The sequence below is a fragment of the Babylonia areolata genome, chromosome 27 (assembly GCF_041734735.1).
Source record: "Babylonia areolata isolate BAREFJ2019XMU chromosome 27, ASM4173473v1, whole genome shotgun sequence".
Taxonomy (NCBI): domain Eukaryota; kingdom Metazoa; phylum Mollusca; class Gastropoda; order Neogastropoda; family Buccinidae; genus Babylonia; species Babylonia areolata.
The window spans coordinates 8,465,596-8,478,859 of NC_134902.1; the positions used below are offsets into that span (position 1 = coordinate 8,465,596).

The 13,264-nt window shown below is 45.8% G+C and overlaps 1 protein-coding gene across 4 annotated transcripts in view; it reads right to left on the minus strand.

Annotated features, from left to right (window-relative positions):
- LOC143301438 (paired box protein Pax-6-like) overlaps positions 1–13,264 on the minus strand; it is a 145,354-nt gene that overhangs the window by 57,676 nt on the left and 74,414 nt on the right. For all 4 annotated transcript variants that reach the window (XM_076615730.1, XM_076615731.1, XM_076615732.1 and 1 more), the window contains exon 4: positions 1,253–1,599. In XM_076615730.1, the coding sequence (XP_076471845.1) occupies positions 1,253–1,599 (347 nt within the window). The remainder of the gene's footprint in view (positions 1–1,252; positions 1,600–13,264) is intronic.

Below are 13,264 nucleotides of genomic sequence, written 5' to 3' on the forward strand. Positions count from 1 at the left end.
CCTACACACACCACTACAGGTCTCACACACACCTACACACACCACACAGCTCACAGACACACACCACTAAAGGTCCACACACACACACACACACACACACACACACACACACCCCACTACAGGTCCTCACACACACCACTACACACCCCACTACAGGTTCTCACACACCACTACACACACCACTACAGGTTCTCACACACACCACTACAGGTCCTCACACACAGGTCCTCACACACAGGTCCTCACACACAGGTCCTCGCACACACCACTACACACACACACACCACTACAGGTCCTCACACACACCACTACAGGTCCAGACACACACCACTAAAGGTCCACACACACACACACACACACCCCCCACTACAGGTCCTCACACACCACTAAAGGTCCACTCACACACCACTAAAGGCCTCACACACAACCACGCCTTTAAGGGTCCTCACACACACCACGAAAGTTCGTCACACACACACACACACACACACGCACGCACGCACGCACGCACGCACGCACGCACACACACACACACACACACACACACACCACTAAAGGTCCTAACACACACCAATAACATGTACAGCCACAAACACACACCACACTTAACCTCTTCCAACTTAACACAAGCAAACAAACAAGAGAAAAATAAACAACAACCAGAAAGAAAAAAAAATTGCAATATATGCAAATGTATTTTCGCATGCATTGATTTTCGTTTCTTATTAGTTGAAAATAAACGAATTCATTCCAGCATATGACAACATACATAGCACACTCTTTCTTATCGCCGTACAGCAATATAACACTTACAGACATGTGACAAACATCACACAGTCACTCTTTTGCACACAATGTGTAAGAAGTGGTGGAAAAGAGATAAAGAGAGAAAGGGGAGGGGGGGGGAAGGTCTGGGGCTGAACAGAGTGCAAGCGAGACAGTAAAATGCAACTGACAGAGAAAAAGAAAAAAACCAAAAAAACAACAAGCATACATATAAACAAACTAGAGAATCACACACACACACACACACACACACACACACACACACACACACACACACACACACACACACACAAAGGGGAAAAGTCTGGGACTGAACAGAGTGCAAGCGATACAGTAAACTGCATCTGATACTTAAATAGATAAAACAACAACAACATATATACATACATATACACAAACTGGACAATGACAGAGAGAGAGAGAGACAGAGACAGAGAGAGACAGAGACAGAGAGAGAGAGACTCACGCTGGGGATGTTTTCCTGGTTACAGATGCCTTCAGACAGCAGACGATCCCTGATTTCCCAGGCGAAGATGGAGGGGCACTCCCTCTTGTACTGCGCAATGCGGGTCACCACATCCGAGGTGGCCACGCGAGGCTTGCTGCCGCCGATGGCTCGTGGCCGGATGGACCCTGTCTCGTAGTAGCGGCCAAGGATCTTGGACACACAGCCGTTGGACACCTGCAGGATGCGGGAAATGTCACAGGGTCTGGCACCCGAGTGCGCCAGCTCCACGATCCTCTGGCGCGTGGAGTCAGGCAGGGGGCGCCCGTTGACGAACACTCCGCCCAGCTGGTTCACCCCGCTGTGACCTGCAACACCATGGGTCAGGGCAGGTCAGGGCAGGTCAGTAGCAATGTATCATTCCCAAATAACTCATGTTCTACAGACAGGCTTGTGTCACGACTCAAGGCGCCAAGTGGTCAGATGAATGGACTGACTGACCGATAAGTCTATTTGATGAACATGTTGAAAGAACTAATAGGTGTATCTAATAACGATAACTTACGGATTTGTGAACTGATCTATTGACTGTTTTTCTTTTTACGTCAGAAGTGACCGCCACAGCCTGTATCTCCACGGTCCCAGACCGCTGTTCCTGACAGTTCTTCTGTCTCCGGTATGTCGCGACACACAGGTATGGCGTACTTTGTTTCCCATAGCGCTCTGTTGACCATAACTTCATAATAGATGACATGTTCAGTAAAAAGAAAAAAAAAAGAAAGAAAGAAAAAAAAAGTATTTAAAATAGGAGGCTGGGTATCGTTTTTCAACTATTTGTTTTCGACTGATTTTTAGTTCTAGTTTTTTTTTCAAATTTTTATATATGTTATTTGCAGCTATGCATTACCTGGTTTGAGGTACAAACCAAGCTTTCAATCTGACAAGGTACATGGTTATCCTTAGAAGGTTTCTAGAATATGAACTCCTATTTCAGTTTGGTCTTGGAGTGTGTGTATTATTATATTGCAGTTGTCCTTCCATTTCATCGTCTTTTAATTGTTAGATATGTAAATATATACATGTATATGTATGTATGTATATATGTATGTATATATATATATATATATATATATATATATATATATATATATAAAGTTCTGCTTGGTACGACTGTTCATTGTCTTGTTCTGTTTTGTGTTGTTCCGTCATTGTGTGTTTTCACTGTGAGATAAGCCAGCAGGAAGGGAAAGAACCATGCCAGTCTGCCGGAGATAACTCACACAGTCGGCACTGGGGCCGCCTCTCCGCACACAGGTGTCCATTATGTCAGTGCCAGCTGACTCCATCCTCTGTGCTAGCAGTGCTCTCACATGTCTGATGCACTTGATGTCACCATGACACAAGGCACCCACTGTTTTCTGGGGTAGGAACTGAGTGCAACGGATTCCGTTTTTTATTACAGAATCTTTAAGTGCATTCTGATCTCTTGTGTGCGACAACCAAACGTGCTGAGAACAAATCGAAATCCTGCCACATATAACCATGTTAAATTGTCTGACGTCCATCACTTAACCAGTGTTTTATTTTCTTTTTTCCACAGGCATTTTTTCTGATGAAAGTGAAGGTTTTCGCTCCAATAAACTTTTCCCCTTTTTTTCTGTTTTCCTAAATGACTATATACTAGCATGAGCGTTGTGTTGATGTGAGAAGTTTGAGAAAACAACGGTTTGTGGACGCTCCCATCAGCGGAAACAGTGTAGCTGCCCGGAACATAGTGACGGCCTGCAGGGAGGGGGCAGGCGGCAGTTGTTGAGTGGAGCAAGGTCTGCACGCCATTTGTTTGCCAAACAGGGACGGCGGACGGTAAGTGAGAACACGCCGAGAGAGGCAGAGAGAAACAACATCTTCTATTTCCCGTTTTCAATCAGACCCCTGGGCCATATGTTGGTGCCTGCACTGCTGCCCCCCCCCCCCCCCCTACCCCCCACCTCCCCGCTCTTCGCTGGCTTCCCGACCATCTGTACCGCCTCTACCACTGAGCTTTCCCCACAGTCCTTACTTTTCTCAGGCTAGAGAGACAGAGAGAGAAAGAGACAGACAGACAGACAGAGACAGAATGAGAGACAGACACAGGGAAAGAGACACAGATATCAACAGGAAGAGACACTGAGACCGAGAGATAGACACAGAAAGACATATACAAACACTGAATCAGACAGACAGATACACAGACAGTAAACAGATATATAGATAGATACAGAGAGGGAGAGGCAGAGAGGGTGAAAGAGACAGACAGACAGAGACAGAAACAGACAGGCACAGAGAGTTCAATAAAAGCTGACATTTTGTGCCAAAACATAATATTGATTAACTCTTTAGAACCTGCGCGAGCGACCATTCAGACACATCTCTCTGATCTGCTGGGCCCGCACAGCCGGCATTATCAAAAGCACGTCAATTTACACCCGTGGCTTGTCGACACTTGCACGTCCGCAGAACAATTAAAAGTGCAGATGGAAAAATAAACTGCCGCTGTTCACAGGGAAGATTCATCAGGGCCATTTGAAGGCAGGGCTGGTGGGCGGAATGCACCTGGATACCCCTCGTCACACGAAGCAGGTTGTCTTTTTCTTGTTATTCTTTTAAAGCTGTCGAGTGTTTTTTCTCTTGTTTTCTTTCTGCACGAGATTTATTTATGCAAGTGTCAACTGACAAAATCCCTGCCATTCCTAAGCTTGGGATAACATATGGCTGACGTAAAAATTCAGTTAAAATGAAATCTGCTGTTGTAAAATACACTCCAGAATGGTTGGTTTAAAAACAAGAGGGACTGTATTGTTTTAAACAGTACATCTGACATCCAAACAGGACTGAACAAGGCGACCATGCCAACCAGACAGAGGTGTGGTGAGTGGTAGAAGACAGGTATCACGCACTTCAGTATCAGTAGCTCAAGGAAGCGTCACTGCGTTCGGTCAAATCTATATACGCTACACCACATCTGCCAAGCAGATGCCTGACCAGCAGCGTAAATCACGTACTGCTTCACGTAAATTGTGCTGAGGTTTAGAATGCCATTTCCCTCTCAAAAGGAGTACATTGCTCCATCATTTTAGTTGAAATATCTACAAAGCAAACAAAATGCAGCCAGGAGAACGGGGAAATACAGCAAGACACGAAAGCAAAGCACCTGGAAGAACTAGGCGTCATGGGATGGCAGGGCGAAGTTCAGGTGAGGGGTGGTGTCACGGGCCATTCTTGTCTCCCCACCTCCCGCCGCTGGGTGTGAGACGCTAAAAGGCGCAGTGCAGACGCGTGCTTAGTGCTAATTAGTGACCGTGGCTTGTCAACAGAACCACTGCACGCGAGTCGCCAGTCATCCGCCAGAGAAATAACAGGAACAGGCCACCACGACTTGTTCCCGGACGTCTTGACAGTCCACCTTCCTCGTCATTTGCTAACGCTTTCTTTTCTTTTCTCTCTCCTTCCTTTTTCTTCAGACTTTTCTTCTTCTTTTTTTTGGTTTGACTTTGGAGACTCCTTAATCAAAGAAGATGAATTAAGCGCATCCGCTGGCTCCTGTCCCCCCTGCAGTCGCGGAAGACTGGCCAGAGTCCGCCTGACTCGCGGCACGAAGCTTCCAAAGGCAAGGGAGATAAGAGAAACAGGCCACATCCGGGCTCTCTTGTCGGAAGAGCAGAAGAGTTCCGGTGCTTGTCAGCGCACCCTGGCGGCAGTCCCCGACTGGTGACTGTGGCAGCGTGGCTGCGCGTCTCAAGATGGCGCGCGGAGACAAAGCCCGGCGCTTGTCTTGGAGAGTTGGACGAGGAATCAAAGAGCTCCTTGTCTGACAGCAGCCCCCGTGTGACGGGCCAGATCATTTCCTATTGGTGACAGCCCCCCAAGGCCCCACTCCCTTTAATGACACAGCATCCTGCGCTGTGATGTTCATCTTGCTTCATCATCCTGCTTTCTGTCGCTGTGTTGACAGCATAACGTGCAGATGGACTGTCCCGCTTTCTGCTGCAGCATAGCAGGCAGATGGACTGTGAAAACTTGAAGGGTATGAGGGTAGAAATCAGTATCAAGGAACACATGGCTGCTTATTTTCCTCTAACCGCATTTACATCATATGGAGATGAATTCATATTTTTGAAAAACTGATTTTGCTCAGGCGAAACTTCAATACGTTTGGGCCATTTTAAATTAACGTGTTACATTTCTAAAGTGATGTTTAATCACCAAAGAATAAGTACATGCCGGACGTCTACGGATATATCATACAAATTTAGCATGTTGGGGTCATTGATATATCGCAGACATGTCAGGACTGTCGTTGAAGACAAAAGCCAAGTTTTTGAAACATGAAGTTACACTGTTCACAGAGCCAGCTCACAATGACGTCACCTCCGGTCTGTCTTCAAGTGGCACCATGCTGCAGCTGACCCCAAACATCCACATCACACTGCCAGACCTGGCCCCTCTCACCGCTACACCTCCACACAGCACGGATGGGGACGCCCTGACCTCAGTGAACTTGGTGACAGAAAACCCTGATATTATCTCATAAATCAATAAAAATGTACTTTAACAGACAAATAACGTTCAAGTAATTGAAACCAAGGGAAATAAACTTTAACTCGTTCCTATCCGTTATCGCACGGATTCCTAGAAGTGTAGAGTTGCCCACATCTGAGTTTTCTGGCTGTCTTCACTGCAGTCACATGGCGTGCAGTGTGTGGAGTGGTTGGCTGTACCCAGGCAGGGGAAGGAACTCCAGCTGGGTGTTTGTTTTCAGCCCGACCCTCAACCTCACGGCAACGCGCACTGTCCAAATAAATACACGGCGGCGTAAAAACCGGCAACAGTGCCCTGCAGACGGAAACAAGTTAGGACTGCATGCTCTGTGTCGGCAGTTCACACTGTTGCCATTTCAGGTTCGTTACGTCTGGACCATCAGATCACACCGGTCTTTCATAATGGTTATTTGGTTTAAACGTTGTTGATGTTTTCATTCACGGAACAAGACAAATTACAGTGTTTATGTAGAAAGTAATGAAAAAAAGTAATTTGTCTTATTTGAATAGTTCCCATCTGTAGAAAATGTTTGCGTCATTTCTGTTCAACACAAACGGCAGAGTGTTGGAACAAATACACACCAAAAGCAACACCAATAAATATTGAAAACGTTTTTGTTTTGTTTTTTTGTCAATAAATCAATACTTTTGCCACTATACTTCCATTGACATCAACACCAGAACTGACCAGTAGATGAAGTACGACATGGTGATAAACCCACACACACTGTCTTCCAGAATTGTGCCACGGACTTCCCTCTACACCCTCTCCCCCATCCCCTCTCCCCATGAATCATGTCAGCCACTTCCTCCGCGTTCCATCTGGCTTACTTTTATGATGGATTGACTAGTTCGCATTAAAAACAACAACTTCAAATAGGTTTTCACTCTTTTGTTCTTATGCCCAGCACAAAACAAAAACAAGTCAATGTACACTGTTTCAGACTTAAAACTGATTGATCGACTGCCTGATTGATTGGTACATAAACGTGATTAAATATTCATTGTAATGTAACTATTCCACACATTAATTAATGGACACATAGATGGACTTATAGACAGATATACAATACAGACTGATATAACTCACAGTGACATAAAGCGATCATTTTGTATAAACAAAGCCAAAATATTATGTATAAAACATAGTTCACGCTCAGTCAAAATCGATTTTAAAACATTTTCTGATTTCATATGATCTCACTTTGACACAGAATATTTCAACATTAAAATAGTAAAATTGAGTAAAATAAGATTAATTCATTGAATATCGTAACAATTGCAAACTTTAAAATGCGATTTTCCTTCAAAAGAAAAAAAAAGGTTTAGTGCTGGTGCCTGTAGATGATATCTGGTTACAAATTTAGAATGTTGAATGGTTAATGTCAAGTGTATAAAACATCCATTAACTGATTTTTGAAGCAGGTAACCTACATTTTTCTGAGAAATTCGGAGAAGAGACAGAGAGGGAGAGAGAGAGTTTGATGCGTTAAAAGCGCTTAGGACCTTGATGTAATGACGTAGAATCAACTGTTTAAGAGAATCAATGTTAAAACAAAGAACATTCATATCCCTTCTCCATTAGATTCACGTTGCCACATAAAGACTGCGACGTGTTACACGAATACTGTGCTTATAAATCCTTGTAAAACTCTCTCCCTGTTGATTTACTAGGCTGTGGCCCCCTTGCTCTCAGTGTGCCCGTGAAGAGCCCAGTCCCGTGGCGTGAATTGATAGGCTAGCTGTCCCCGTGTCGCCAGCCCCTGTGCCACTAACGCGTCCGTTTGTCAGCCTGACGACTAGGCCGGGGTGATAAATCAGGCCGTTAATACACAGTGAACTGCCATCATGGTCAGCACGCCACTGCCTGCACGCCGCCTCACCGCCATGCTCCCCCCCCCCCCCCCCCAGGCCCCCCCCTCCCTCTTCTCGATGTCTGGAGATGAGCGAAATATAAGGACAGATAAAGGATAAGTGAGTTGGGGGATGGGAATAGAAGGAATGGGGAAAATAGACAGGGGATAGGAATAGAAAGGGTAGAGAAAACAGGGGACAGAAATTGAAGTAACATGGAAGATAGGGGTTAATAAGAATAGAAAGGACAGTGAAAATAGGGAACAGGAACAGAAGGGATAGGGAAATAGATAAAAAGATAGGGATATAAATGAAATAGAAATAGATAAGGGATATGAACAGAAAGGTCAGGGAAATAGATAAAGAGATAGGAATAGAAAGGATGGAGAAAACATATGAGGGATAACAACAGAAGGGATAGGGAAATAGATAAGGGATAGGAATAGAGAGGATGGAGAAAATAGATAAGGGATAGGAATAGAGAGGGTGGAGAAAATAGATAAGGGATAGGAATAGAGAGGGTGGAGAAAATAGATAAGGGATAGGAATAGAGAGGATAGAGAAAATAGATAAGGGATAGGAATAGAGAGGATTGGGAAAATAGAAAATAGAAATAGAAAGGATGGGGAAATAGATAAGGGATAGGAATAGAAAGGATTGGGAAAATAGATAAGGGACAGGAATAGAAAGGATTGGGAAAATAGATAAGGGACAGGAATAGAAAGGATGGGGAAAATAGATAGGGGATAGGAATATAGTTTCAGTTTCAGCAGCTCAAGGAGTCGTCACTGCGTTCGGACAAATCCATATACGCTACACCACATCTGCCAAGCAGATGCCTGACCAGCAGCGTAACCCAACGCGCTTTGTCAGGCCTTGATATAGGAATATAAAGGATGGGGAAATAGATAAGTGATAGGAATAGAAAGGATAGGAAAAATGGGGGGGCAGGACTGACTGGAGTCGTTAAGAAAAGTGGAAGATACGGAGGTAAAGGGTGGGGAGAATGGAGGATACTGAGGTAAAGGGTGGGGAGAATGGAGGATACTGAGGTAAAGGGTGGGGAGAATAGAGGATACTGAGGTAAAGGGTAGGGAGAATGGAGGATACTGAGGTAAAGGGTAGGGAGAATAGAGGATACTGAGGTAAAGGGTGGGGAGAATAGAGGATACTGAGGTAAAGGGTAGGGAGAATGGAGGATACTGAGGTAAAGGGTGGGGAGAATGGAGGATACTGAGGTAAAGGGTGGGGAGAATGGAGGATACTGAGGTAAAGGGTGGGGAGAATAGAGGATACTGAGGTAAAGGGTAGGGAGAATGGAGGATACTGAGGTAAAGGGTAGGGAGAATGGAGGATACTGAGGTAAAGGGTAGGGAGAATAGAGGATACTGAGGTAAAGGGTGGGGAGAATGGAGGATACTGAGGTAAAGGGTGGGGAGAATAGAGGATACTGAGGTAAAGGGTGGGGAGAATGGAGGATACTGAGGTAAAGGGTGGGGAGAATGGAGGATACTGAGGTAAAGGGTAGGGAGAATGGAGGATACTGAGGTAAAGGGTAGGGAGAATAGAGGATACTGAGGTAAAGGGTGGGGAGAATAGAGGATACTGAGGTAAAGGGTAGGGAGAATGGAGGATACTGAGGTAAAGGGTAGGGAGAATAGAGGATACTGAGGTAAAGGGTGGGGAGAATGGAGGATACTGAGGTAAAGGGTGGGGAGAATAGAGGATACTGAGGTAAAGGGTAGGGAGAATGGAGGATACTGAGGTAAAGGGTAGGGAGAATAGAGGATACTGAGGTAAAGGGTGGGGAGAATAGAGGATACTGAGGTAAAGGGTGGGGAGAATGGAGGATACTGAGGTAAAGGGTGGGGAGAATAGAGGATACTGAGGTAAAGGGTGGGGAGAATGGAGGATACTGAGGTAAAGGGTGGGAGAGGATACTGAGGTAAAGGGTGGGGAGAATAGAGGATACTGAGGTAAAGGGTGGGGAGAATAGAGGATACTGAGGTAAAGGGTGGGGAGAATGGAGGATACTGAGGTAAAGGGTGGGGAGAATAGAGGATACTGAGGTAAAGGGTGGGGAGAATAGAGGATACTGAGGTAAAGGGTGGGGAGAATGGAGGATACTGAGGTAAAGGGTAGGGAGAATAGAGGATACTGAGGTAAAGGGTGGGGAGAATGGAGGATACTGAGGTAAAGGGTGGGGAGAATAGAGGATACTGAGGTAAAGGGTGGGGAGAATGGAGGATACTGAGGTAAAGGGTGGGGAGAATGGAGGATACTGAGGTAAAGGGTGGGGAGAATAGAGGATACTGGGGTAAAGGGTGGGGAGAATGGAGGATACTGAGGTAAAGGGTGGGGAGAATGGAGGATACTGAGGTAAAGGGTAGGGAGAATAGAGGATACTGAGGTAAAGGGTGGGGAGAATAGAGGATACTGAGGTAAAGGGTGGGGAGAATGGAGGATACTGAGGTAAAGGGTGGGGAGAATGGAGGATACTGAGGTAAAGGGTAGGGAGAATAGAGGATACTGAGGTAAAGGGTGGGGAGAATGGAGGATACTGAGGTAAAGGGTGGGGAGAATGGAGGATACTGAGGTAAAGGGTGGGGAGAATGGAGGATACTGAGGTAAAGGGTGGGGAGAATGGAGGATACTGAGGTAAAGGGTGGGGAGAATAGAGGATACTGAGGTAAAGGGTGGGGAGAATAGAGGATACTGAGGTAAAGGGTGGGGAGAATGGAGGATACTGAGGTAAAGGGTGGGGAGAATGGAGGATACTGAGGTAAAGGGTGGGGAGAATAGAGGATACTGAGGTAAAGGGTGGGGAGAATGGAGGATACTGAGGTAAAGGGTGGGGAGAATAGAGGATACTGAGGTAAAGGGTGGGGAGAATAGAGGATACTGAGGTAAAGGGTGGGGAGAATGGAGGATACTGAGGTAAAGGGTGGGGAGAATGGAGGATACTGGGGTAAAGGGTGGGGAGAATAGAGGATACTGAGGTAAAGGGTGGGGAGAATGGAGGATACTGAGGTAAAGGGTGGGGAGAATGGACGGGGGGATAAAGACGGTTAAGAATGGTAGAAAGGGAGATAATGGGGAGGCAGGGAAAACAAAACCAAAAAAAAACAAAAAAACAAAAAAAACAAAAAACAAGGTGCTGTGACTGATGTGGCCTTTTGCATCCACACATCAAAACTGTTCTACTGCTGACGTGTAGTGGGATGAAGACAGTTGGGGGGTAGTCGTGTTGTGAAAAATGTATGTGTGCGAGGCAGAAATGCACGTGTGCGCGTGGTGAAAATATATGTTCGCGAAAGGAAGAAATACGTCGACATGGTGGCTGATTGTGCCACGACCGAGCTGTTGCCATTGTTGTGGCCAACACATGATACACTTTGAAAACAGCGCCAGCTTCACGACTGAACGCCCAGGACACGGCCAGAACAGAACGGGGACATAAAAGCACGGCCAGGCAGACACACACAATGCTGCACTGACAATAGGAAAGCAGTGAACACGTCTCTCCACGCCTGAATTTTTACACACAGTAAACCATCTAGGTCTAAGGAATCACAACAGTTTATACTTTCCACTTTACATGTTTCAGTCTAGTCTAAAATAATGTCACTGAAATAGGCATAACTAAAATAATATATAAAATATGTGTTATAAATAGAAGGCAGAAACAATAAAAGAAAAGAGAGAGAGAGAGAGAGAGAGAGAGAGAGAGAGAGAGAGAGATGTCTAAAGGAAATATAAACGTCACATTTAACAGCAGCACATTAGCCACCTAGGAATTAATGGGCGAATTATTCACAATAACTGTCTTGACAAAATGTCGGCAATTAAAAAAGAAAGAAAGTAAAAATACCCACGAGTGCAAATGAAAGAATACCTTGAAGTTTAAATCTTTCTATCTCACACATACACATACACATATGCATGCGCACACAGTACGCAAGAAGACAAAGTATAGTAAAAATGTTACATGCATCTGTGGTAAGCACTTCAGTTTGCATCATTGTTTCACTGTCAGCAGTTACGTACCTTCTTGCCCAAGTATTTCAAAGAGAATAACTATTCTGCAGATGATTTTTGGAAAGTTATTTCTGCCGAGGTTCTTATGGTCGAACTTTGACAGGCACTAGTTCATAGCCCTATTTCTACATTCCTTTAATGTACTTCAGAATTGTGTTAATGACTTCTGATTATTATCATTTTTGAATTGTTACTGTTAAATGTAAGTGCATGTTAGTTATGCATTTTTTGGCAGTTTTCTTTTCTGTTTTCCTCTTCCCTCTCCATCCCCCCCTCCCTTTTTTTTTTTTTTTTTTTTTTTCTTTTCTTTTTTTTTTTTTAATCGTCTAATACCACTGATAGTGAAAAGACGCTAGACTAAAGAACGAACACAGTACGCACTGACACGGAGAGAAAGTCACCGGAACAGGAAGCACAGATTCCAAACCTAAACTCTGGATCTGCTCCAAGGTTTCCGGCATGTGGTCAGAGCAATGAGCAGGCGGCAGACACCTTGTGTCTGTTCACATGAAGTGGCCGGGACGTCAGACAAGTGAACAGGAATACAGATGACCCCTTACTATGGACAGGAATACAGATGACCCCTTACTATGGACAGGAATACAGATGACCCCTTACTATGGACAGGAATACAGACTGACCCCTCAGTATCAGGCACCAGCACTGTGTCCCTCCATATGCTGCCTCTCTCAGCCCTGTCCTCTCACCCCATCCATCTCCCACACTGTGTTCTCCTCCTACCCCCGAACTCTGCCGTCAGTGGAACCAGGGCGTCAGCAGGCCCCAGCCCCAAGGGACCAGCCAGGACGTCACCAGGGCCTGCCCTGTCCCCCATCCACCACACACACAAAAGACCACTGTACTGATGATCGCCCAGACATGCCGTGCCCGAAAACTAACGAGGGGCAACTCGTCTCCTTGGTCTTTGATGCCCAGGAACTCCCAATATGACGGCGGAAACGGCCGAGGGACAACCCCGTGTTGTTGGGAGCGAGGAGATGGGTGCTGAAAAGATGGGGGTGGGGGTGGGGGTGGGGGGGAAGCTAACGAGGACCAGTGTCGTGGTCCTGATGGCCAGAAACAACGGGCAAGACAACAACAGCTCCACGCTGATGGGTATGCTGGGAGAAAAGGAAGAGGCCGTTAAAGCAGGGATGACTGTCCCCTACACTTTGCAAGTCAAAACACCATGCCACAGTGATTAACTGCCGATGGGCGGCATGCTGTAAAGAGCATTGTTGGTGATGGTGCCGGGGCCGGGGGTTGTGATGGGGGTCCGCCAGGGTTTGGGAGGGGGGGGGCGGGGAGACAGCAGCAATCACAATGGTCACAGACCACAGCAGACGGTACTGACGGCACCACCAGAAGAGCGGGGCCATAAAGCACCATCACCACTTCATCACACCCCCTCCTCCCCCACACCTCCCCCAAACTGCTGGTGTGGGGAGACCCTCACGCGGGACACAAAGTTTATTACACTTCCTATCCATGTGTGTGTGTATGTGCGTCTATCCATCTATATCACGATATATATATATATATATATATATATATATATATATAT